General features: G+C 45.1%; 1 protein-coding gene and 1 long non-coding RNA gene across 2 annotated transcripts in view; both read left to right on the top strand.

Annotated features, from left to right (window-relative positions):
* LOC146866890 (uncharacterized) overlaps positions 1-9253 on the top strand; it is a 29830-nt gene extending 20577 nt beyond the window's left edge. Inside the window, exons 2-3 of the long non-coding RNA XR_014965972.1 lie at positions 6714-6775; positions 8678-9253. This is a non-coding gene — a long non-coding RNA (uncharacterized LOC146866890). The remainder of the gene's footprint in view (positions 1-6713; positions 6776-8677) is intronic.
* Positions 9254-23279: 14026 nt separating this feature from the next.
* GRK5 (G protein-coupled receptor kinase 5) overlaps positions 23280-26989 on the top strand; it is a 481725-nt gene continuing 478015 nt past the window's right edge. Inside the window, exon 1 of the mRNA XM_085602911.1 lies at positions 23280-24839. Coding sequence (XP_085459037.1) covers positions 24788-24839 — 52 coding nt within the window. The 5' untranslated portion in view covers positions 23280-24787. The remainder of the gene's footprint in view (positions 24840-26989) is intronic.

The following is a 26989-nucleotide window of genomic DNA, read 5'->3' as shown; positions in this document are numbered from 1 at the left end:
CTGAATTTTACAAATCCTATATAGACATACTAGCCCCTATATTGAAGGACCTTTACGAGGAGTCTCTGGAGTGTGGGGTGCTTCCCCCCTCCATGAGGGAAGCTCTGATAACCTCCCTCCTGAAGCCAGACAAAGTGGCCTCCTCCTGTGACTCTTACAGACCGCTGTCACTCCTCAACTGTGACACTAAAATCCTAGCGAAGCTCATCGCAAACCGGGTGCTCCTCTTGATGGGTAAGCTGGTCTTACTAGACCAGGCGGGTTTCATTCCGGGGCGCGCGACTACACATAACCTCCGAACGCTGTTCTCCATAGTACAAAACGTGTCGCAAGAACTCCCGTTGGCCGCTATCTTTTTGGATGCCACAAAAGCGTTCGATTCGGTCGAGTGGGATTATCTATTTGGCATACTGCTTCGTATGGGTTTCACCCCCCTATTTGTGTCTTGGATACAATTGCTGTATCAACAACCCACTGCCAGGGTACTGATAAATGGTCACCGGTCGTCGCCTATTCATATTCCTAGAGGGACTAGACAGGGATGCCCGCTATCCCCCTTATTGTTTGCCCTCGCGATTGAGCCCCTGGAGTGCAAACTGCGTCAACACCATAGGGATACAGCGCTTCGATGCCCCCTCCGACAAATACTGATCTCGCTCTATGCAGACTATCTGATGCTATATGTCTGGGATCCCCAACACAACCTCAATCCTATACTGTGGGAGTTTATTGTTTACGGGAAGCTTTCCGGAGTTCATATTAATTGGGCAAAGTCGCAGCTGCTGCCATTGACGACGGCGGTGCCCAAATTTCCCCTGGACTACCCGTTGGGATGGTGTGATGCTGATTTGCGGTATCTAGGGATCCAAGTATCTGGGGACAGGGACGAAATGATCCGCCTCAACTACGGAATGGCTTTGGACCGTCTTACCACGCACATCACGAGGTGGATATCCCTTCCCCTGTCCATGGCAGGGAGAGCGTCCTTGATCAAGATGGTGATCCTTCTGCAATTCCTATATCTTTTTCTGAACCTCCCTTACAACCCAGGACGTAATTTTTTCAAAATGCTTCGATCGGAATTGATACGATTGTACTGGGGAGGTAAGCAGCCCCGGGTGCAATGGGCAACACTTACACGACCCTATGAGCAAGGTGGGTTTGATATCCCGGACTTTGAATTATACCATGCTTGTGCCCAGGCCCACTATGCATATTTCTGGATCCACCCGCCGGAGTGCAGGCCGCAGGTCGCGGCGGAACACTGGCTAGCAGAACCTATCCCACTGGACGGATTGATACACGCCCCACCTCGCTCGCGCGACACTGCTCCGACCCCAGTTACAAGCATGGTAGATGCTTGGCATTATATACTACATGCACTGGGGGACCCATCCTTATACTCCTCGTTACTACCCTTATCGTATCACCCACGGCTATCCCTGCTGCAGGAGGCGGGGTTTCGACAACTATGTAAACGGGTGCATGTTGAGACCTGGGGAGATCTGTTTCGTAGTGGTACTTTCTGCACGTCAGAACAGTTTTTTGGAGATCTACGCCCCACATCCTTAGATCTTTTTCTGTATGTACGTCTTAGACAGGGCATGCGTGCCATACTCCTGCATTTCTCACAGGTGCCCACAAACTTCAAGCCACTTCACCAGATGGTACAAATGGCCGACCCTAGACATTTGGTATCCACCTTATATAGGACGATTAGAACCGAGCGCACACAGCCACAGAGTGCGGCGCATTGGTCCACAGATCTGGGCGCTGACATAACGGACGAACAATGGCGATATTGCTGCGCACAAACTGCGAACATATCTGCTAGTTGTCGCTTACGCATAATTCACTACAAATTTTTGCAACGTATGTATTGTACCCCGGCCAAGATGTTTCGGTTTGGGCTTAGGGACTCGGATCAATGTGACAGATGTGGTACCAATGGGGCGGGGTTCCTACATTTAGCCTGGGAATGCCCGCAGGTAAGAGAATATTGGATCCAGGTTGTGTGTGCAATCTCTGACATGACGTCCGTGCCATTGGAGTGTGACCCCTTGCCTGCGCTCCTCGGTTACACTAAACACATCCCCAAAACATACCGCCGCTATATTACCATCTCTCTTTTATTAGCAAAACGCAGAGTGGCCTGCAGGTGGGGGAGAGGGCGTGCCCCCAAATTTAAGGAGTGGTTACATGACATGGTTTACTGTCAGGAGCAATTGTCGATCTACGCGGAAACGATCCCTTGCGCTTCCCGACCTAGCAATATATGGGGCCCCCTCACAAATTACTTGTTAACACACAAAGTAGATGCCCCGACTGACGCGGTTGGTTCTACCGTAGAGGAAGGTGATCCACATACCACAGTGCAGGGGTAAGGGAGGAAGGTTGAAGAAATCTATAGATTGCCCTGCTGTGGGGAGCGTGCGCCTAAGTTGTGGAGACGCCGTGAATAATGCATCTTTAAAATGACATCTACTGACCTTGTTGTTGTGCCCCTGATCCCCATTTAAGTACTTTATAGAAGTATGATATATGTGGTTTGTAGCGATAGGGGCTGGAAAATGTACAGTGATGACATTCCTATGGCTTTAATGTGGAACAATACCGATCCCTGCAAATACTGTATATTAACGAGAACATTGTATGCTCAATGCCTGCCTTTTGATACATTACTGTTATTGCCTGCATGTCTGAACTAATATCCTTCTGAAGAGATTTTGTTCTGTATAATATAAAATCATAAATAAAGATTAAAAAAAAAAGAAAAAAAAAAAAAGAATGATCTTGTCTGTTCCAGTGTTGAGCCGATCCGCTCCACCGCAGCAAGCACCGTATCCAATTTGGCCGCCAGCATCTCTGTTTGCGGCGCTGCGCCACCCGTACTATTTTCCGACACATGGCCCGAACTTGTGGCCGGCGTCTGGCCGTCCCGCGTCGCGTTTCGCAGCCGGCCCATGACCAGCTGCTGTGCTGTAGGCATCTGCCGGAGGTCGAGTCGACAGGCGGCCGATCCGGGTCCTAGATCCGCTGTTCACCACCACTTCCAAGTGTCGGCGCTGCAGTACTCCTGCCTCACTCTCAGACCTGGGGCGTCGGAAGGGAAGTCAAAAGCCTCTCCGGTCAAGTTGCCGTTCCCCACCTGGAGGCGCACACTGTTTGGTACTCACTGGCTCAGTGGGGCCACAGCAGCTGCCAGATGTTGCCTCCTCAGCGTCTCAGCGTCTCTGGGCCTCTCCACGACCCCTACTCCACCACGCGGGCACTGGCGCCTCGCCGGAACTGGGCCCAACTTGTATCCTTCGTTATTTCAGTCCACGGCTGTAGTTGTGTTCCTGCCCGCTTCTGGGCAGCATTACACCGCCACCATCTTACCCCCGGCAGCGACCCTCTTCAAGTGGCTCCCCAAAGCCAGTGACGCCAGGACCTCCCATAAAATGGCCGCCTTCTCTGGGTCCTGTATACCGCACCACGTGCAGTCCACCGCTTCTTCGTCGCCACGTGCCAGCGGACGCTCTGAGCATATGGAGTCCAGGCGCTTCCTTGTGCTTGCGTCTCCCCCGCGTCGCCGCCTCCACATCTGCGCCCCATCCGGCACAGCACCAGCGCACTTGCCACTCGCCCCTCCGTTCCAGGAGACCTGCGCCCCGGCCGCCGCTCAGTTACCCCTGGAACACCTTTGGCACTGGGGTTAGATCTTCACCACACTCCACAAATCCGCAGGTGAGTCCATCCTCCAAGGCCGTCTGCTCCACCGCGCGATCCATAGGCCGCCGCCCGCCCCGTCTCTTCACCGCAAACGGTCCGCGCTGAGGCGTACTCACGGTGTCTAGGCCGTCTTGATTATACGGCCCACCTCCAGCGTCCCTTCCACCGGCCTCCTCGGTCCAGCGCACCACACAGAGGCGCGTCAGCCGCGTCTGGACTCCTCCGCTCCCGGCGTTGTAGCCACTGCGGCCTAGGACCCTCGCGTGAAGCCGCGGTGTATAGTCGCCGGCGCGGCCGGCCGCCGCTCTCCCTCTCGTCACTGCATGTGTCGGTCGCTGCTGCCTGCCAGTAGCGCCGGCGTGTTTAGCAGCCGCGCGCTCCAATTTTTGCACCGCTTCGTCGGGGGGTTGTCAGGCTTCGCCCCCACCGACACACAAAGCCCAGCAGGAGCCCAATCGGGAGAAAGTGTCAGGATAATGGCACCCATCGGCCGGAGCTTCACTCGCTTGCGGCCATCTTTCCCGCGCGTCAAGCCACGCCCCCATCAGCAAGTATCTAATGACAGAATCTATCATATCTGTAGTTGGTGAAGTAAAGGGAAAGGCGCAAATACTTTCAAAGTGCATAATAAAACAATCACCAGTCCAGCAATATACAAAAATCAAGCGTGTTTTGTAAACAATTCCCGTTTTCTCTTGTATCAAGGTGAAAATACTTTCAAAGTGAATGATAAAAACAAGTCCAACAGTATGCAAAAATGAAGCCTGGTTAGTCAAACCTTTCCATTGAGGCGCAAACATTTCAAAGTGACTTGTCAAACAATAACAAGTACAGCACTATACAAAAAACAAACTGTTTTAGGCAAACAGTCCCTTTTTTGAAGGCGCAAAACATTCAAAGTGGCTGGTAAAACAATAACAAGTTCAGCAGCATAAACATCAAACCAGTCTAGTCAAACAATGGCACTTTTGTTTGTGCATGAAGGCCCAAATATTTCAAAGTGACTGGTAAAACAATAACAAGTTAAGCAGCATAAAAAAATAAACCTGTGTACTCAAACTATGCTACATTTCTTCTTGCCTCTATAAACGTATCTTCAGAATATTGCGGTGGCCTATATATAATAGCACAATATGTAAAATATGATATCCTGGCAGAATGCTTATTACTTCCTCATAGGATTTAAAGAATTGATACATTTAGATAATCACACTATGAGTAGGAGTATAAGGCTGGTACTGCAGAAAACAATGCTTAAAAAGTGGACATGAGGCTAAAGGCTGCTTACAACAGGAAGGGTGACTGACAAATTAGACTGGTTGCTAAAGACTACTGCTTGCTTCACTGAATTGGAGAGATTAAATTGACCGAAACAATGTTTGCCTGTCTTTGTGCAACCACTTCTGTTATTCAGCCCTCTTCAAAGTACACTCGCATATACCTGCACATTGTGTGTAGCATTCGGCATCTCTCTCACATACACATGCACACAGGGTGAAATATAGTGCACCTTTTTGACGGTGTAGTACTGAACACCTCGCTGACATATACTTGCACACAGGACGTAGTAGCATACACATCACTGATATGCACCTGCACTCGGTATGGAATTAACTGCACAGAATTGAACTCACACTGAATGCACACTCAGCAAGAACTATATATAAGGCTCTTCTCTGATGTATACATCTACTCACAAATGAACATGCTGAACCTGCCCGAAGTTCATGTGTAGAATGAGAAGTTGACTTTTATGCAAGATAAAACATACTTAATTACTTTTCAATGTATTTGAACTGAAGTACAGTGCTATGAGTGGAAAGTACACACATGGGAAATAATACATAGCACCTAAATACTGAAAAGAAAAAAGGCAGAATGCAGAGCAGATGACATGTTATATACTACTAGTACTCACCTTGCAGCTTCTCAGCCATGCGCAGAAGGCTGGTGCTGTGTGAATTAGGGTCCCACCGCATGTGCAGTTTACACCACGCATGACCACACAACACACCCACCTGCCCCACCCTGAAGACCACGCAGTAGCATGCACCAAATGTGAGCATGCGGCACTGGTGAGGTGCGACTCTGAGGGACATTTTAATGGCACAATGTCGATTATGTCATCACAACGCTGGATGAAGGCCACAATGCTGTCTGTTAGTGCTGGTGGCAGAAAACTAACTTAGCTGAACTAATACCCTCCCTCGAGACCCAGTCAGGAGCCGCTCAGGACAGGGACCCGCCACCCATACACAACGCTGGCCAGTGCGCGGTGCGTGACTGAGTGTATGAGCGCATCAAACTAACTGATCCCAGACTCAGTCGATGTACTGTGCTGAAGGCACTGTATATAGTCAAAACATGTTGACCAGCAGATGAAGAGCTTGATAACGTTCCCACATGTCCATTACTCTTTTTCCTTTGAATCTTACCAGGAACAACTTTAATAAATGCCAGACTAGCTGATCCCCAAGTAACCTTATGCATAATTGTTTGGATCCCAGCTACATTCCCCTAAAAAATCTCCTTGCAGTGATTAAGTGAAATACTTCCTGAAGACTGTTGACCAGTAGCAGGAGCCCACACAGACAAGCATGATGCCTGATCTGAATGAGGAGCAAACCCAATGATGAAGCATGGCACATTTGGTGGGGAGGGTTATACGTCCTAAATAAGGAGTTCAACAGACTTCCTCCAAGGCTTCTCCATGTATGTTTGTCCTACTTATCATTTTCTGATTATAAATGATTCAACACTAATCAGTCAACAGTGGAGTGCAGTGAAAATAACTGTGATTATTTCCTCTTCCTGCGATGTCATTAGGAGTGTGTGGGAGGAAGGGTCGGAAAAAGAAGAGAGGAGGCTGAATGTGTTTCTTAATTATAGAGTCTTTTATTTTGATAAAAGCTTAAATTGATAAGACTATGAGTTCCTTTGGTATACAGACTTGTGGAAGGTATTTTTCTTTACTTCTTCTTTCTTCTGTTTTCTTCTAGGGCATCTACATCGCACAGGATGGTGTCAGCCGGAGGCTCAAAATAAGAAGAAATAAGGAGCAGTAAGTAAAAGTACTTCCTTCAGTATTTACAAGAATAGGTACCGTCACCATACCCAGTGGGTCGTGGAGGGGTTCTAACTATTTGTAATTTAATGAGACAGTGAAAGAGGAATCAAAGGAAAAGAAAATAAACACATCTATTCATATCCTTGTTTATCCTGGGAGTTCACCTATTCTTAGGGTGAAACATAGACGGTTGGGGTGATTTTTTTCAGTAATATAATACCTTATTTGTAGTAGGCTATATTTCCTTAAAGCTTTTCATGATTGAGGCAAGTTTCCCCATCAGGGAAAGCAAACGTAAAACTACCACAACAAAAATAGTGATTGCTAGCATTGGTTAAAAATGTCTGGGGAAGCATTCTCCCTACAATACTGTGGTTCCCGCCCTCTTCCCTTTTCCCTTAGGCGTATGCGAGGCAGAGACACTGGTGGAGTAAGGGATTCCTTTATTGGTCGCTATGGAGGCAGTCCAAGTAAGGAGGTTAGGAGCGTTCGTTGGACGCTGATTCAGTCTTTGTGTTTTCAAATGGGGGGGGGGAGAAAACAAACGCCTTGAGAGTCTTCTGGAGAGGGGGAAGACTGTAGTGGTTGACAGCCGGTGTCAGCTGGTTCCTCTTCTTCGTCAGGGGTAGCGACGGGTGGCCGGTTCCCTCAGGACAAGAAAAAGGGACAACACGGTCAGCAATTAAGTCATGGGCTAATATATGCCACCACCTACACCCTCAAGGTGTGTATGTGTTCAAGAAGGGAGGGGGTGCTGTGTACTGAGGATGGGAGTGCACAAAGATAATAGCGGTGTGGCACAGAAGACAGGGGAGGGGAGGGTTCTCTACAATCCTGCCCTCCACCAGCCTAACGTGAGGAAAGTAAACAAGGGTACTTGCCTCCAGCCACGGCCCTCCGGGGTCGTGGCTGTCGGAGTCTTGCCGCCCTCTTCCTCTTCTCCGTCGGGCCGTCCGGACTCATGCGCGTTGCCACTGGGCGGTTCGGTGCTCTCTTCTTTGGCCTTCGTGGGATCTTCCCCCCTGATGTGGTTTTGTCTCCCGCTTCGAGTCCTCGAGTCTCGGCGACGCTGAAAACCGAAGCGTCGTTCTCCTGCTTCCTGATTTGAAGTCCCTCCTCCCGCCTCAGCGCGCTGTGTGTGGAAAGGACTAGACCGCCTAAGGGGTTCCCGGCGGTCTAGTCGCGGGCGCCATCTTGGAAGTCCCGCTCGCGAAGAGCGCGGGACTACAGATACGTTCAGTTTGTCAGAAACAACGACCAAACAAAAACGGAAAACCCCCAATAAACACATAAAACCAAAGTGAAGTCGGCCAGGAACGAAGAGGAGGACCAATGTGAAGGCAAGTATTGACTCCTTCCCCAACCACCCCTCTTAAGCTCTTTGCCCAGCACACGTACCATTTCTGCTGCAACTCTCCTGAAATTATCTCTCCCTCTTACTCTCTCCCTTGCAGGGTTCCCAGGGGTCCTCGGGGGTCCTCGCTTAGCCTGACACTTTTCAATGTATATGTCACATTGATGGAGCAGGGTTTTTACTCCAAAACGGAATACCTGTTTCATTTTCGCATGTTATAATTAAAAGTATTAATGAATAATAGTTAATGATTAATAGTTTGTCGAATGTTGACTAATCAACCTTATTAACAAGAGAATTACACGTGGGAAATGCTATTGCATGGCTAAATAACAAGTGAACTAAGTTGGTGAGCAAACTGACAGAAAACGATGTTGCTTATGTGATGTTATGGTATTTTGCGCTTATAATTAATATGCATTAATAGCTTATGATGTCGCAAATGGCTAGATAAATACACACACATAAGGGTATTAGCTGGGGAATAACACTGTTTAATCATTTCTATGCAGTAATTGTGTTTGTGTTTCTTTACTCTTAAGTTGACAATTGTGGCCTACTGAAAGATGGCCACCTCCTGCAGCCTGCAGTCGAGAGGATGACTTAATGGAACATTTTACAAGAAGGCTTCGTGTTGCCTGTGACCTTGCCCTCTTGTCGAACTAAAAGAGCCATGAATATGACGACAAATCCAGGCTTACAGCCAAAAACCCCTGGATGAGGAAACTGTAGCAACTGAATAAATCCGACTACATGAACTTTCGGTGGTCTCATAAGATGATACATTTTATCTGGGAAAACATCCGTAGAAGTAACGGATAAAAGTATGGACATTACATTTTCTATTCATCATTGAAGACAGACAATATTTGGGAACTTTTGCTCATGTTGCAAGACGACATTATTTCCGCTATTTCATCCGTTCTGAATAAAGAAATGATACTTTTTAGAATGTAATTTACAGTATAAAAGAACGTAGACTAGAGAGGTCTAGTGCCACTTCTTCCCGAGCTGATGATGCGAGGTCCCTATGCTGACGGAGAGGACGGAGACTCTACATGACTGCAGGGAACTCTGTTACTTCTACTGAGGATCGGTTCTGACTTAGGATCTGACATTTAGACAGAATAGGTAATTATGAAAGAAATTAATTTGAATTTAATTGGCTTTTCCTTGCAATAATTTTAGATAAATGAACACTCTGTTTGAATTCCTGTCTCGGGTGGTTATTTCTTGTCATGTTTATTGAATTATTGTGTATATTCTTTGAAATGTATTTCGCTAGATTTATAAGCAACTAAACAGATGCCATTGACCTCAAAGTACAGGCAGATTGGATAATTGTAGGGCGGAAAGTGCATTTCTCCTCTGCAAAGGCACGGATAGAGTGATTTATAGGGTGAATGTTGGTGTAATGGGCCCCACCAGCGTGTGATGTGTGTATGCGTGTGTGACTGCGGAATCATTCCGTCCGTGGAAGTAGAGGGGATTCGGAAGCTCCGATCTGCACCAGTTTCTTGGTAGCAGAATGATGGTTTGTTATTGTCTTGATCTAGCAGAATTGCGTGTATATAGGCTTGTTGAATATTGATTGATATTTGTACTAACACTATATGTTGAAGTCGTGTTGAGTTTTATGTATTGTGAACGGCTTCTGGGATGTAGGGAGTCGGTGACAGTTCCGTAGTAGAGCAGAGGGAGTGTTGCTCTCGGAAAAAGGCGGGATTGTTGGCCCTGTATGCAGACAGGGGAAAACGTGTGACAATTGAAGTTGCGCGTCGCATTGTCTGGGTTCGATGAGGTAGCATCACCGTATGTTGCCATTAGAAATATTCTGTGTGAAAGAAGTGTGTATGATAGCAAAGGTTATCTGTGAAACTCTGGTCTTAGGTCCCAGGGGTCCGTAAGGGATTCCGTTAAAGCTTACCGCTGGAGAAGTAATAGGTATTCTTGGAGCTTGTTAGAAGGACAGGGCAGAGGTAAGCGCTGCTTTGTTAACGTATGATATAATTCTGTAGTAGGACAGACTGTTCGCTGTTCTCGGGAAAGACAGAATTCTGTGTGAATATACTACATTTTTCTGGTATGAAAGTGCGTGAATGAGAAGGCATTTTGGTTAATTGTGAGACTCTTAGGAACATTCTGGAGAGGAAACAGTTAATTGATGCTTGTAAGAAGGGTAAAGTAGAGGGATGTGCTACTTTATCAACGGAAGTAACGATTCTGTAGTAGGGCAGAGGTAAGCGCTGTTCTCGGGAAAGGCAGAATTCTCGTGGGAAAGGTCTTTTGCTGTTCTATGGCTAGCGAAGCAGACAATGGAGATGTTTGTACGTTGTAACTAACAGACTCGTAGAAGTTGAAACAAAGTCTACCAAGTAGTCTTGTAAAGGAGGGGTAGACGGAAGAGGAAGAGACGCGAGCAGAAGCGACTGCAGCGACTGCTGACGTCAGGGAGACCGCGCTGTGATTGGACAGTGGGTTAGAACGGTAAAAAGCACGGTGATTGGTGTACTAGTGAACGCCGCGCTAGGATTGGGAGACATACAGGGTGACGTAGACGCTCCAGGATTGGTGCGTTGGTGTGAGTCGCGCTAGGATTCGCGGACTAAAAGGTGACGTAGACGCTCCAGGATTGGTGCGTTAGTGTGTGTCGCGCTGCAATTGGATTAGACATCGTAAAGTTGTAGAACAGACTAAGAGTTGCGGAAAACAGGAAAATGTATTACCATAATGGAGAGAAGAAAAAGAAGTCTTTATTAAGTAAAGTAAAAACATGGTTCGACAAGGATAAGGACATTATAACTAGGAAAGGAGAGTTACTTCCGCCGACCAGAACACCTGCATCCTTTATGGTTGCAAAATATGGGTACCATACCTGTATTTGGTTAGACAACTGGGCGAAGTATACTAAAGAAGATGGAGTTTTGGCTTTCCCAGAACATGGTTCATTTAATCTGGCCGTGTTAAGAAATTTGAGGGAAAAGATGATGTATCTAGAGCCTCGACCTAGGCCGACGCAATTCGAGGCATTAGTGGAATGGGAAGATGAAGTACATGAGCGAGAAAAGCAGAGGAGTGGGAATAACTACAGGTACATGTTTGGGCGCAAGTATGATCGCGAAACCCATCATGACCGAATGAGAAGGTGGCGAGATGCCAGTATGACCGAAGGGTTATATCCTGTAAGGACAGTAGAGGAATCAGAAGGAAGAAAGTGTACAGAGAAAGAACATAATGTAGAACCTAGGAGATATGGGGCAAATGAGTCTGATGATGATGTCCTAGAGGACATGCTCTACAAAAGACCACCTCCATATAGACGAGAACCGGAGGTAGGAACATCAGGTACCTCAATGAGAAACACCATGCGGATAATACAGATAGAGGCTACGGCCCCTGAATTGAAAGACAGTTGTTCTCTGGCAGAAAGAGAAAGAGAAAGAGATAGAGAGAGAGAGAAAGAAAGAGAGAGAGAAAGAAAGAGAGAGAGAGAAAGGGAAAGAGAGAGAGAGATAGAAAGAGAGAATGAGCTTGAGGATGAAAAGACCAGAGAACTAGCCAGAACTACCTTTGAGCTAACAGAGAAAATCAGAGAATTGACAAAGAATCTTGAGGCAGTTACAGTGCCTGTAACCATAGGCCCGGTTATGCCGATTTTTGACAAGCAGAGGACGGGTGAGATGGATTGACGGTACCATATGTGGGAAATAGATTGATTGTTCCGCCGGAGCAGGTAGAAATGAGAGCAGGAGAGACTCAGTGGAAAACAGGAGAAAATCAGTGGAGACATACTATATGTGGAGGAGAAACGAGTGTACAAACTAACTCAATTCTGAATTCTGAATGTATGGAAGGGAACAGAGGATCAATTCTAGAACCACAAAGAGTGACAGAACCAGAGGGTACAGGAAAATCTGTGATAACTGCTGAAGATTTGAATGAATGGCTGAAAACCTTGCAGAAAAAGGAGAAAGAGTCACAGGGAATTGATGTAGCTAGGCAACGTATGGAAATGGAAGAAATGATAGTAGGTACAATACCTATAGAAACATTGAAGGATTATCGGGAAGGGGAGATCCTGTTCTTGTCGAAAAGTGTCACATGGAGAGCAAAGAATATACATGACAGATTAAAAGGAATAGCCAGTGAATTGGGGATTGATATGGATAAAGTGAAAGCTTTACAAAAGACTTACCGAGTGGATTTTTCTGACAAAGATATTGAGAATTGGAACAATGCAGGACGGACAGGACAGATTAAGGAAATGATTTCCTTGCTGAAGAAATGGGGAGACATAGAAAGATGGATAGATAGATGGTACCGAAAGCGAGAGGAAGGAGCAGATAGAACTTTCTCAGCATTTCCTCTGAAAGAAAAAGAAAAGGCAGTGACAGCTTACCCCATGAGAGAGATTCCGGGAGGTGGGTATGTACATGTCCCATGGACCAGACAGGATATTTTATCATTCACGAATGATTTCCCTCGTTTAAGGGAAAAGCCCGTTGAGTGGTACAGACAGGTTGACAGATTTGTAAAGCTGTCAAAAGTACTGTGGATTGACCTGAATAGTCTGTTTGATATAATTGTACCAGCAGACTTGTGGGCAGAATGTAAAATAGTCATAGACTGGCCCACTAAGGAGTACCCGAGAGACCCAAAAACAGGAGCACCAGACCCGGAGGTCATGAAAAAGTATGAGCAGGTTATGGCCTTCCTGAAAAATAAAGTACCCCCCAAGGAAACAGACTGGGTTAAAATAGACCGAACACAGCAAGAATCGAAAGAATCAGTTCATGCTTATTATGAAAGACTGATACTAGCTTTTAAGCAGTTCAGTGGGGATGAACACCTGGGTGACAAGGATTTGAGCCATTTTGTACATAGATTTGTATATGGCTTGCGACCTGAAATCAGTGAGATGATCAGGGAGCACACAGTTGACTGGCAGAGTAAAAAGATTGATGAGATCCTGAGACATGCGAAATACTTGGTGGAACAGGCAAATAACCAAGGAAATAGACCCAAGTATGGTCCAGGGAAAGGGAAAGGGAACATAGAAGAGGCAAAAAAGAAGTTCCCATGTCACAACTGTGGAAAATTGGGGCACTGGAAATCCGAGTGTAAGAATCCGCCGTCCACTAACGATGATAATTCATCATTGAATTCACAGGTGCAGACTGAGGGGTGTGGTCAGCATCGGCAACAGCAGAAGGCTGATAAGCAGCAGAGCCAGGTGCCAAAACCACCCTTGCCACAAAGAAAAGGATCTCAGAAGTACAGCCAAGAGTCGGGATTCTACGATGAAGAGCAGGTAATCAAACCAAAACGCGCAAGCGCAGTTTCTCAGTACTGGCTGAAGAATGAGGGAAGTGACTCCGAGGGAGACTTCTGACGTTGCCGAAGAGAGGAAGAAGAGTGCGTACTTGGCGCAACTCTAGAAATAGACCAGGCAGGGCCTTTTGTAGACTGGAAAATTAATGGTGAAAGCATCACTTATCTAGTTGATACTGGGGCCACGAGATCAACTGTCAGGTCAGCTGATATAAAGAATCTTCCTCTCTCGGACGAAGCAATCCAAGTGGTTGGTGTATCCAATACACAGATCAAAACACTACTTACTGATCCAGTAAAGGTTAGAATAGGGAAATTTTCAGACATGCACCGATTTGTGGTGTGTGACACTAGTCCAGTAAACTTGCTAGGCAGGGATCTGCTGTGCAAGATGAATTGCACTATTTTCTGTACTCCAGATGGAATAACGTTTGAAACACCTGATGAGGATGTTCTATACAGAATGCCCATGGATAACAGAGAATTTGAGGCTTTGGGAACATATGCTATATTTAATCCTGATGCATTACCCCCAGAGTTGAAACAGACAGTGAAAGCAGCAGTTTGGGATTTTACTGGAGAAGATGTGGGTCTGATGAGAAATGTAGATCCAGTAAAGATTACCGTAAAAGAGGGAGTGGTTTACCCAAACATACCGCAATACAGATTGACACCTGAAATAATTGAAGGAATAACGCCCTTAATTGAGAAGATGATTCAGCAAGGGGTGTTAAGGGAAATATTGAGCAGTCCATGTAATTCACCGATAATGGGACTAAAGAAACCTAATGGAAAGTTCAGAATAGTACAAGATTTGAGAAAGATTAACAAGAGTGTCGTATCATGTTGTCCTATTGTGCCAAATCCATCAGTGATTTTGTATCAGATTCCCCATGATGCAGAATGGTATACAGTCATTGATTTGTGTCATGCTTTCTTTTCCATCCCATTGCATCATGACAGTCAGCCGATATTTTCTTTTAGATTTGGAGATCGAATTTTGGCATGGTGCCGAATTCCACAGGGGTATACAGAGAGCCCCTCAATATTCAATCAATTGTTGAAGAAATCTCTGGAAAGTCTAACAATGCCTGAAAATTCGGTCCTGGTCCAATACATTGATGACCTACTTGTGGCATCAAAAACACGTGAAGCTTGTGAAGTGGACACCATTGCATTACTAAATTACTTGGCAGATGGAGGGTTAAAAGTATCTCCAGCCAAATTACAGTTCTGTAAGAAAGAAGTCCAGTATCTGGGACATAATATTGAGAAAGGCCTGAGAAAAGTGACCATTGACAGAATCAAAATCATTAGAGGAATGAGAGCCCCAATGACCCAAAGAGAAGTGAGAATGTTCCTGGGAATGGTAGGTTACTGTCGTCAGTGGATAAGTAACTTTTCCCTGATTGCCAAACCATTGATCAAATTGACTAAAAGTGAAGTGATCCGCTGGAATTAAACCCAGAACAAATGGCTGCATTCAGAGAGCTAAAAGATAGACTTTGCAAAGCTCCTGCCTTGGGAATGCCTGATTATGAAAAGGAATTCAAACTGTACTGTAGTGAGAGAAATGGATGTGCACTTTCAGTGTTAATCCAGAAACATGGACGTCTGAGAAGGCCAATTGCCTATTTCTCAGCAACACTTGACCCAGTAGCTGTGGGTTTGCCAGGTTGCCTGAAAGCAGTAGCTGCTACCTGCAAAAGTCTGGAACAAAGTGAGGGAATCATAATGGGATACCCTGTACGGGTATTTGTACCTCATGATGTGGCAATCCTTTTAACAAGGAGCCGGACACAATTCATGTCTCATAGTCGGCTGACTAAATATGAGAAAGTCATTCTTGGTGCAACCAATGTAAGCCTGGAGAGATGTGTGAATGTGAATCCAGCAACACTGTTACCTGATGCTGAATGTGTGGGAGTGAGAAATGATGTTGATCATGATTGCCTGGATGTACTTGATTACTGCACAAAACCAAGGCCAGACATAAAAGATCTACCACTACCTGAAAGTGATCATGTGTTGTTTGTGGATGGATCTTGTCTGAGAACAGAAGAAGGAGTGTTGGGTGCTGCATATGCTGTGTGCAAAGTCTCAGAAGTTGTGGAAGCATCACCTTTGAAAGGAGTTAAATCCGCTCAGGTAGCAGAATTAGTGGCATTGACTAAAGCCTGCAAGATTGGGAGGAGTGTGAGAGTGACTGTGATGACTGACAGCCAGTATGGCTTCGGAGTTGTCCATGATTTTGGCCAGCTATGGTTGCAATGAGGTTTCCTGACCTCAAGTGGAACTCCCATAAAGAATGCTGAAATGGTTGGAAAACTGTTAGAGGTGATACAGCTGCCTAAAGAACTAGCAGTTGTAAAATGTGCTGCTCATGGTCATGGTGACGATTTTGTAACAGTTGGAAATAAGTTTGCCAATGACATAGCACAATATTGTGCTAGGAACAATCATTCAATTAACAGGTGCAAAGAGAGGGAAATGTCTTCTTGTTTATTAATGTTTAGTAATGAAGTGGGGACATGGGAGGAAGTAAAACAACTGCAGGATGAGGCAGAAGATGATGAAATGAGGGATTGGGTGAAGGCAGGTTGTGCACCCAGAGAAAAGGATCATGTGTGGGTCTACAGAGATGGAAGACCAGTCATGCCAAATAGTATGTTATCAACAATGGCAAGGATGTATCATGGCCAGGGACACCTGGGGAGGGATGCTATGATAAGAGCCTTTAAGCAAACCTGGTACAGTCCCAAGTTCAGACTGATAGCAGAAAGTCTTTGCCAGAGATGTTTGATATGTCAGCAATTCAATCCTGGAAAGAAAACAGTGGTAAGCCTAGGAACAATAGGCAGAGAAGAAGGACCCTTCACAAGAATGCAGATAGATTTCATTGAAATGCCCCCAGTCAACAGATTGAGGTATGTCCTGGTGGTAGTCTGTTTGTTCTCCAGGTGGGTGGAGGCGTACCCAACAAGAAGAAATGATGGGATAACGGTGGCCAAATTACTGTTAAGAGAATTCATCCCAAGGTACGGATTCCCAGTAACAATTGAATCAGACAGAGGAGGACATTTTTATAATGAAATCATGAGTCTAATTTGTGAAGCATTAAGTGTACAGCAGAAGTTACATTGTGCTTACAGACCAGAGGCTTCTGGGGTTGTTGAGCAGATGAATGGGACTATCAAGAACAGAATTGGCAAAATGTGCTTAGCCACAGGAATGAAATGGCCCGATGTCTTGCCTCTAGTCCTGATGACCATTAGGTCTACTCCAGACAGAACAACAGGTTTGAGTCCACATGAAATTATCATGGGACGCGCTATGAGGCATGCATATGTACCAGTGAACAAGCTGATGACTATAACTGATGACATGATTTTGGATTATTGCAAAGGCCTGGCTGACGAAGTTCATTCTGTGTTTCACCAGGTTGGAGAAGACGCCACCACACTTGAAAAGAAACCAGCCCATGATCTGAGCCCAGGGGACTGGGTAAGGATAAAAGTCCACAGAAGACGGAATTGCCTGGTTCCAAGGTGGGGAAGACCAAGACAAGTCATCTTGATCACAACGACTGCTGTGAAGTGCGCAGGTGTGAAAAATTGGATACATGCAAGCCACACACTGAGAGTTCCAAATCCAAGAGATGGTACTGGAAAGGAATACTTTGAAGAATCTGATTCCAGTGATGATGCAGACAATGAGGCAGTAAGAAGGAAAAAGAATCCTGAAAGTGGGGAGAGCGAATCAAGAGAAGCTTTCATCCCACCTGAATAAGTTCTGAAGAGAACAGTACAAACTGCAGAAGTGAGTTCAGACTCAGAAGAATTGCCTGAGGTTCCAATTGACAGTGACCAACACAAAAAGAAAGAAAGAAAAGAAAAGAACATTCCAACAGAAGAGATATCCGAATCACATGAGAAAAGTGGACAAATTCCACCTGAGATAAATATTGAAGAAAAGGGGTCAGACAAAGATAGTGAGGGACAGATTGCGGAAAAACCCCGAGGAGGTGTAGGGAACAGCACCAACAAGCTAGGTGAAGGGACAAGTAGACAGCAAGAAGATTGCGTGTCGGAGACCCGAGGAGGGACAGAAGTAGGGAAATCTCAATTGGTGGAAAAAGAAACTGTTGGAGAAAAGGAAGTTGTTGGAGAAAAGAAAGCTGATAACGAACAAGAAGCAATTGAAACAGAATCAGATGAAAGTGACAATGAGATACATTAAGGACGAGTTCTGAGAAAGAGAACTTGGCTTGGAGAAAGAAACAATAAAGAAGGAAAACAAAAGAGAAATGCAAAAGGAGATCTTTGGCCGAATAAGATAAAGAGACTAAGGTACAGACTGACACGAGTTAACTCTTCAAGAGCTGAGCAAGTGAACGAAGTGTCAAGTCAAAACCCAACCAAAGAAGAAGAAACAAAGATACCGGAGAAAGAAAAAAGAATAAGAAAACCAAATCAGAGGTATAAGTCACCGGAATGGACGTATGTGGCACTGCCTGAACAAGGAGAAGAGGCAGACAGTCAAGAAAGTCCAGAGGAGGCTGTACTGAAGGAGGTTGCTGAAGAAGAAGCTGTGGGAATCCTGAGAGTTATCTTGTCCGACATTGGAGAAGAGACGGATGTTCAGGACTTGATACAGTTTGATGATGATGATGAAACAGTAAAAAGTGATGAAAATCCAAATTGAGTGAATCCAAACAAGTTCACTTGGAGAACAGAAGAAGAAGAAAATACTAAAAATTAGTAGATTGAAATAATCTGTTGGGTACTTGCTGCCCTGAAAAGTTCAGTAGTGGAGTAGAAGAGGCTAAGTCAAAAGACACGGTCAAATTAACAAAATGGCTAACACTGAGAATAAAAATAGATGTACCTTTCTTAAAAGATGGTGCAAGATGTGCTGCTGCTGTACAGGTTTATTAATGCTGCTTTGGAGCGTGCTTGCTCTGTTGATTTCATTTAGAGTCACTATAGACACTTTAGAAGGTCATACTGAGAACAAAACTAATATAGGGAAAAGTTCACAGAAAATAGTACCGACTAGAATTAGCAATGTACATATACATAAGGATAGGTCAATTAATGATTTTTCTAGCAATGTTTTTTCTAAATTATTGTATGAGTACGTAAAGAAAATGGAAGTAAGGGATTGCTACATCTGCATGCAATTACCTGCCTCTGTTTCGGAAGGAGTGACTTATCATCATCTTCCGGCTACGTATGGAATTTCCTGTAGTGTGTTGATTAGTATATTTTATCAGTTAGGGAGATTAGATTACAATATGTCTAATATAGATAATATTCTTGGGCAGTTGCCTATGAATAAAGCACTAAATCCTGCAAAAGAAGCTAACACTTTAGGTGAGATTTTTCTAGAAACAAAAGAATTAACGTTAGAATATATTTTTAAGAATAATTTAACTTGCAGTTTGAAAGGAGAAGAGAAGAATTTTCTAGACATGGTTGAGAGAAGAAGATTGAACATGCACAAGAAAGCAGAAGGGCATAAAATGAGTGAGACAATGTGGGATATTGAGAAAGAAAAGGAGTTGAAAAATGGAGCCAGTCCAACTATGGCTATAGATGCCCCACAGAAGGGAAAACGGTGTATTACCAGGAAGAGATCCCAATATGATTATTATTTCATAGGGACTAGTGAGTGCCATGATACATACTTTATTGCAACCGGATGGGGATTTAGAGGAGGAGAAGATCCAGTTTTTCCGGGAGTGTATTATATTTGTGGGAACAAGGCTTATTACCGTTTGCCTGACCATTGGTTTGGTACATGCTATGTTGGCCTGGTCTTTCCAAAGATTTTTCACATGGATAGAGTAGATGATGCTGAACATTCTAACCCATTAACACGCTATAGAAGAGAAACATGGACAGAAATTGTAGGAGATATTTTTGGAGCTTTAATTCCAGCAGTGGGAATTTCTTTGAATGCATTTGGCATTCGGAAGCTGTCAACAGTAGTAGATCGCTTGTCAGCAAGCACCGCTGGAGGCTTCCTTGTGGTAAATTCTGAAATGGTTGCTTTACGCGCTATGGCAATGCAAAATCGACTTGCCCTTGACATTCTTTTGGCAAAAGAGGGTGGAGTCTGTGGAATGCTGAAAGTTCAACATTGTTGCACTTACATTCCTGACGAAAGCAAAGATCTAAAAGTCTATATCAAAAATATTACTGATTCGCATGAAGAATTAGTACCACTTGAAGCTGAAAGTATCTGGACTAAAATGGCAAATAAGATGATTGCTATAAAGAATTTCATAGCTAAAATAGGTAGTACCATTTTTGGTAAGATATTATTTCCATTAACATGTGTAATAGTTGCACTATTGATTCTTAGATTAGGATGTATGTGTTGTAGATATAGAAGAAATAAAAAGAAAATTATAAAAGAAAATGTTAAAAAGAGACAAAAGAAATCAGAAAGAGATCCACAAGAAATAGAACTTGAAGAACTAAGAGAAAGCATGTATATAGAAACTAAAAAGGAAGATGAGATGGAAACTAGGGTCTAAGACAAGAACAAGAAGACATTTCAAACTCTTCTAAAAAGGGGAAATTAAATTGATTTTTGGGGTTTTTGATTTTTGTGGTGATTATATATCACCAAAGGGGGGATTGATGGAGCAGGGTTTTTACTCCAAAACGGAATACCTGTTTCATTTTCGCATGTTATAATTAAAGGTATTAATGAATAATAGTTAATGATTAATAGTTTGTCGAATGTTGACTAATCAACCTTATTAACAAGAGAATTACACGTGGGAAATGCTATTGCATGGCTAAATAACAAGTTAACTAAGTTGGTGAGCAAACTGACAGAAAACGATGTTGCTTATGTGATGTTATGGTATTTTGCGCTTATAATTAATATGCATTAATAGCTTATGATGTCGCAAATGGCTAGATAAATACACACACATAAGGGTATTAGCTGGGGAATAACACTGTTTAATCATTTCTATGCAGTAATTGTGTTTGTGTTTCTTTACTCTTAAGTTGACAATTGTGGCCTACTGAAAGATGGCCACCTCCTGCAGCCTGCAGTCGAGAGGATGACTTAATGGAAAATTTTACAAGAAGGCTTCGTGTTGCCTGTGACCTTGCCCTCTTGTCGAACTAAAAGAGCTATGAATATGACGACAAATCCAGGCTGACAGCCAAAAACCCCTGGATGAGGAAACTGTAGCAACTGAATAAATCCGACTACATGAACTTTCGGTGGTCTCATAAGATGATACATTTGATCTGGGAAAAACATCCGTAGAAGTAACGGATAAAAGTATGGACATTACATTTTCTATTCATCATTGAAGACAGACAATATTTGGGAACTTTTGCTCATGTTGCAAGACGACATTATTTTCGCTATTTCATCCGTTCTGAATAAAGAAATGATACTTTTTAGAATGTAATTTACAGTATAAAAGAAAGTAGACTAGAGAGGTCTAGTGCCACTTCTTCCCGAGCTGATGATGCGAGGTCCCTATGCTGACGGAGAGGACGGAGACTCTACATGACTGCAGTGAACTCTGTTACTTCTACTGAGGATCGGTTCTGACTTAGGATCTGACATTTAGACAGAATAGGTAATTATGAAAGAAATTAATTTGAATTTAATTGGCTTTTCCTTGCAATAATTTTAGATAAATGAACACTCTGTTTGAATTCCTGGCTCGGGTGGTTATTTCTTGTCATGTTTATTGAATTATTGTGTATATTCTTTGAAATGTATTTCGCTAGATTTATAAGCAACTAAACAGATGCCATTGACCTCAAAGTACAGGCAGATTGGATAATTGTAGGGCGGAAAGTGCATTTCTCCTCTGCAAAGGCACGGATAGAGTGATTTATAGGGTGAATGTTGGTGTAATGGGCCCCACCAGCGTGTGATGTGTGTATGCGTGTGTGACTGCGGAATCATTCCGTCCGTGGAAGTAGAGGGGATTCGGAAGCTCCGATCTGCACCAACTCCACTGGCTGAACTTATAAGATCATTTGGCTTCTCCTTGACGTCGTATGCAGACAACACTCAAATTGTACTCTCTTGCCACTGAGGACATGGGGGGTCAGTGTGAGATTCTGTGACTGCATCTAAGCAGTCAGTCGATGGATGTCCATGAATTGCCTCAAACTAAACTCTCGAAAGTCAGGTCTTGCTTTTTGGGGCCCAGTCTTCCTTTTGGTCTCTGGTTTGGTGGCTGTCTGACTTAGGCTCACTTCCCAATCCAGTCAAGACAAACAAGAATCTGGGAGTCCTCATTAATGACAAACTGACGTACACCAATCAGGCTAATGCAGTTACCTCTGCACCCTTCTGTACTCTCAGGTGGATCTAGAAGATTATATACTTTATTACAGCTTATTTGCAGAAAACTGAAGTCACTTCTCTGGTAATCTCTAGAATCAACTACTGCAATGGGCTGTATCTTAACACCCACCAGCATGTACTCAACAAGCTACAAACTCTGCAAAACGCAGCAGCCCGTGTGCATCACAAAATTCCTAAGTATTAATCCTTCTCCAAGTTTTTTAAGGAACTTCAAAGAATCCCTGTTAGACAGAGGGTCACTTATAAAGCATGTTGTATTGTATACAAAGCACTGCATAACCAAGGTCCCAATTTTCTGAGGAAGAGCTTCAGCTACTATAATCCAGGTAGGTTCCTACGCTCTGCCCCTGTCAAACTGGCGGCAGTGCCCAGTTTCAGTTGGATGACCAGGGGTGGCAGAGGCTTTGTGTTGGGAGCATTGAAAGCCTGGAATGCTCTTCTTCTTCTTCTGTATAGCAAAGTGATGCAGGGTCTTCTGGCTTTCAGGAAAGCCTTGAAAACAAGTCTGTATTCTTCTAAATAACGCTCAGATTTTGTGGCTTCCTTTCTTCTAAATCAGCCAGGCCCCAGACGCCTCTTTGGCAATCGAGTGCTATAGAAAAATAATTCACATAACATACATCATATCCTCGGAAACTTATCCGTTATGCACATGCCGGAATGAGAACCAATGGAAACCATTTTGATTAGGTCAATTGTAATTTCCTACATCGCAGTGGGTACAGATGGTTGGTATTATGTGTTTTAATAAAAAACAGGTGGAGATGGCCAAGGCACCTTCAGGGGCGTAGTTTGGGCAGTAAGTTTGGGGTGGGGTGTGAACTTCAGATTTCCCAACAATTACGCTGGTTAAAATACCTTGTACGAGAAACAGGGCAGGAGGGGGTCCTTAAGGAGCAGTAGAAAGGGAGAGTAGTGTGGATGATTAGGTGTTGTTGTAATTAAATGTTTTGTAAAATAACCCTTCTTTAAGACCTTGGAAACAGAGACCAGAATATGTGTATGTAAAAATCCCAAGTGAAATCCGACAAGCACCTCACCACACCAGACTTAAAACACCCGTACCCGACTATATACCACAGAAAATATGTATTAAGGTGATGTAACAAATCCTCCACCCCTTTCCACCTCTTTGAAGCTATGCCCCTGGCTACTTTATCAAGCAAAAGTGGAGTTGGTGTGGACAATCGCACACCTTTGAATCAAACGAGCATTTTTTGCATGGTCCCGGAATCCTCTCCATTACTTGAGTGGAGTGACAGTTTTTAACAGTTTGCAGTTCAGAGCTATGATTGATTCCTCCATAACACGTCCTTGGTCGGTCCGATCTAGCCAAGGGACAATGGGACTTCATTTCCCGGCATGCTACCTTCCCCAGCGGTTTCAGAGGCATGGCGGCTAGTCTAGTGACGCATGCGCCCAGTGCCCTTTCTGCCTCACACCTCCGGGGGAGGGATGGAGAGCTGAGGAGTCTCCGGGCCGCTTGCACCGCTGGAGAGCGAGGATGAGGGCGGGGGAGAAAGGGGCGGCGAGCCCCGGAGACAGCACGCCGAGGAAGAGGAACCCGCTGGACTAAGGGCAGGAGGGAGGAGTGCCCAGTACCGGCCACTGCCAACGATATTGTCCACATTTACCCGTCCGCCCTTGTGTCGTCTGCGCCCCCCGCCCCCCTTACTGTTCCCTTCCTACTTCGGGCTTCTCCTACATTGCCTCGCACCTTAAGTCCCCTAGTACCTCCCGGATTTAATGAAGTGATTCAACCCCCCCTCTCTTTTCTGCCTCTAGTTCCTTTCCCTTTTTAGTACACACCCCTTTACCTCTGCCCTCTAATGTCCCACCCCTCCAGTGGTTCTTCGGTGTTTCCCAAGGGTACCCTACCCATCTAGTACTGTATCTAGACTAGTACCCACTTTCTTCCAGTGACAACCCCTGACCCTGGTACCATTCCCTTCAATTGCTTCTCTTTTCCTTTCCACTGTTGCCGCTTTTAATGCCCCGAGACCCATTGTAATTCGGATCCCCGCCCCTCCACGACCCCACTCCGTGTGCTCTCTCCTCTATTACCCCCTCCTGCCACCTTCTTCTCTTTAGTGCCCTCTTCACTCCCTTGCAGAATTTATTTACGTCTTCTCTGGAGCCCCCGAGTTACTCCCAGTGATATGCATTAGCCTCTTTTGACCCTTAGTGTTGCTTTACTGAGAGCTTCTCTCTTGGTCTCTTCTCCAGAGACATTTTCCCTGAAATCATCTTCCCTTAGTGGCTCATATTGTACCTTGCTCTCCTCGTCTGTCATGTTTGGTCTCCTGGGGTCCTGGTACGCTTTATCCCACATATACGCGTTTCCTCTTTCACCACTCTTCTCCCATCTTTCTGTTTCCCTTTAAAACTGCCAAATCACACTGCGGATACCTCTCGCCCGTCTAATCTCACCCTTCTGCCTGCCTCCCTCCCTCCCTCCTCTCTTATCCTTCGAGTCTTCACCTGCCGCCAAATATTACACCTTTGCTGCTCACCTGGCATACTTCCCTTTCAGCTTTTGACCTCCCTTTAGTCTTAATCAGACATACCTCCGCCGCCTCCTCTTCTGTGTCTCACCTGGTCTGTAGTCTTCTCTTCCAATGACCTGTCTGTCATATGTCACATTTTTTTTATCTATCATCCATCACATCTCGCCTACTGTATATCTCATCTGCCCCAGTTGTGACATCAGGCTCTTATCTGCCATATCTCACCCCTTCAGGTCATGTCCTGTAATCTTACCAGTCTGAGCCACACTGGCTGTACCACACCCACCCGCTCTTGACCAGCCGTCTCAACCCTCCTGATCCTAACCTGCAATCACACCCTCTGCTCCTGACCTGCCATATCTCGCTCTTCCTGTGGTCTCCCCCCTCCTTCCCTCCCTCCCGCCTCTTCCTGCTGCTGCTGCTGCAGTGCTACCTCCACAGTTCAGCCTGTCAATGGAGCTGGAAAACATCGTGGCCAACACGGTCTTGCTGAAAGCCAGAGAAGGTGAGACCAGGGAGGGGGAGACTGAGGAAGGCAAGAGTGGGGGTGCTGCCCTCCCTCCGCCCTCTCTCTTTGTAAATCATCAACATGCAACGACCATATCATGCACGCTCATCGTCCCTCCACATACATCGCATAACAACACACCTTGCCCAGGCAGACCGCAGACACTCTCAGAAACGGGTGGCTCACCAGGCGCTCATGCATTGTGTACAGGCGCAGACGAACATAGATTACGCATACAGTACTGGAGGGCACAAACCTTGCACAGGCTTTACCGACGCGCATACGCTTGGATCTCACGTTGCACATTCACACAGTGCAGGGCTACAAAAATGTACATACATACTTATTGTAAGAAAACATGCTGCACATAAAAATACCTACAGAAATTGTGTACGCGCGCACATGCACTGCATGCGCATTTTACGCATGCGGGCGCAGGCACACAATATGACAGGTTTCGATGGGAGAGTAAAGACAGAGCTGAAGGTTACGTAAATTCGACGGCGTTGCAGCAGATTGGGAAATAGAAAGGGCTCCTGGGCCTGTCGATCTGTTTCCATTGATAATGTCTTGTGCAATGTGTCGTTGTGTAGACAGCTGTTTGGAACGTGCAGAAGAAAGGTTGCACTGCGCGCGGTTGTCTCAGAGAATTAAGAGGTGCATTATATTGTCTTAAGGAAATGCACGGGGGGGTGGACTCGGGGAGCGCAGAGCTTTCGTAAGCTTGGTTCTTGGGCTGCGTTTGCAGCCGAACTGTTGTAAAAGTAATGTGACCATTTTGCATTCACGCTGCTCATGTCTGTTGCTGTCTTTTTTTTTTTTTAAATGTATTTAATATTTATCTTTCAGTGTCTGTTCTCTTTCTTGTACATAAGGAATGCTGTCAAAGCCCGCGCGTTATTTTGCGCACTTGTCTGGCATTGGTATTCCCTACATAAATGAAAGAATGCCACATCTACCGGACAATATGCAGATACCAAAGGTCCTTCCCTTTGCGCATATTATTATATTACCAAAGGTCCTGCTATACACTAGATAGCTGAAGCTTACAACAGCTAGACTGCAAGACCGAGCGTGGGCTTCTTGCCTGTCAGGGTCTCTAGCACAGAATATGTACCGCCTTCCCAGACCACCGGGCGAGATTAGCTCATAGTGCGTTTTGCCATTCATGTGGGCTCGCGTTAAAAGGAGGCAAGCTCTTCTGCAGTCCTGTCCCGGGCAATGGCTTGTGGCAACATCTTGCGCGCCAACCTCTGCATGTCCAAGTGCCATTTCACCACAGAGCCGAGCGCAGGCCGCTCTAGCCATCAATGCGTTGTACTCCTGGGCTTTCAAGAGCCATCACTCTGCTTGTCTGGACACTTTTACACCATGGGCACTGAAAGTATCACGACCGTCGCGATATGGGCGCTTTATCCCTGGGCCCCAGACACCGCCATCCTGTGCGTTCAGTGCAGGCATCTCGGCTCTGGCCGGATAACAGATGAGCCCAGAGCCGGTAATTCAAGCCGCCTTCTGGACGTTCAGTCGACAAGGTTATGTGCATGTGAGGCCCTGAGGCTGCGGAGATGGCAGTGATGACCCTGGCCTTGTCTGCTTGGTTTTAAACTACACCGCCTTCTAACTCCGGAGAAGGAAGCCATGTTTCACTGTAAGCCCATTAAATCAATGAAATGTGTCTACAAAGCAAAGCACACATCTGTTTAACCCTCGTCTATATTTTTCCTTGTAGTAAACGTCACTGGATGTGGCACGAGTCCTGTTGGTTACTTGGAAAGCACAGGGCCAGTCTCATGTGCCAGCTTCCCGCAGCTCTGGTAGCCTTCAGGGGCTGCCTTGTAGACAGACACTTACAATCATAGATGCATAGCGGATGATACTCCTAAATTGAATCACTGCTGATGCGTCTTTGTGGCCCAAGTGGATCTGCATTTATTTATATAGCGCTTACTACCCCTGATGAGGCGTTGAATGAGCAACTTACATTGTTTGTAAAAAAAATAAAAAAATACAGCTCTTCTATTTACATTGCCTCAAGGTGTTTCCTGGTTAGGAAGAGTGGGTGCTCAGTGAGGTGGGAAAAGATTATTATTATTTTTTTTAAGGTGCGATGAGTGGCTTTCTTGGGATGATCAAGGGTAGCCTGT

The sequence above is a fragment of the Triturus cristatus genome, chromosome 1_2, assembly GCF_964204655.1.
Source record: "Triturus cristatus chromosome 1_2, aTriCri1.1, whole genome shotgun sequence".
NCBI classification, from domain to species: domain Eukaryota; kingdom Metazoa; phylum Chordata; class Amphibia; order Caudata; family Salamandridae; genus Triturus; species Triturus cristatus.
The sequence above is the reverse complement of the archived record's forward strand: the minus strand, read 5'-3'. Positions and strand labels throughout refer to the sequence as shown.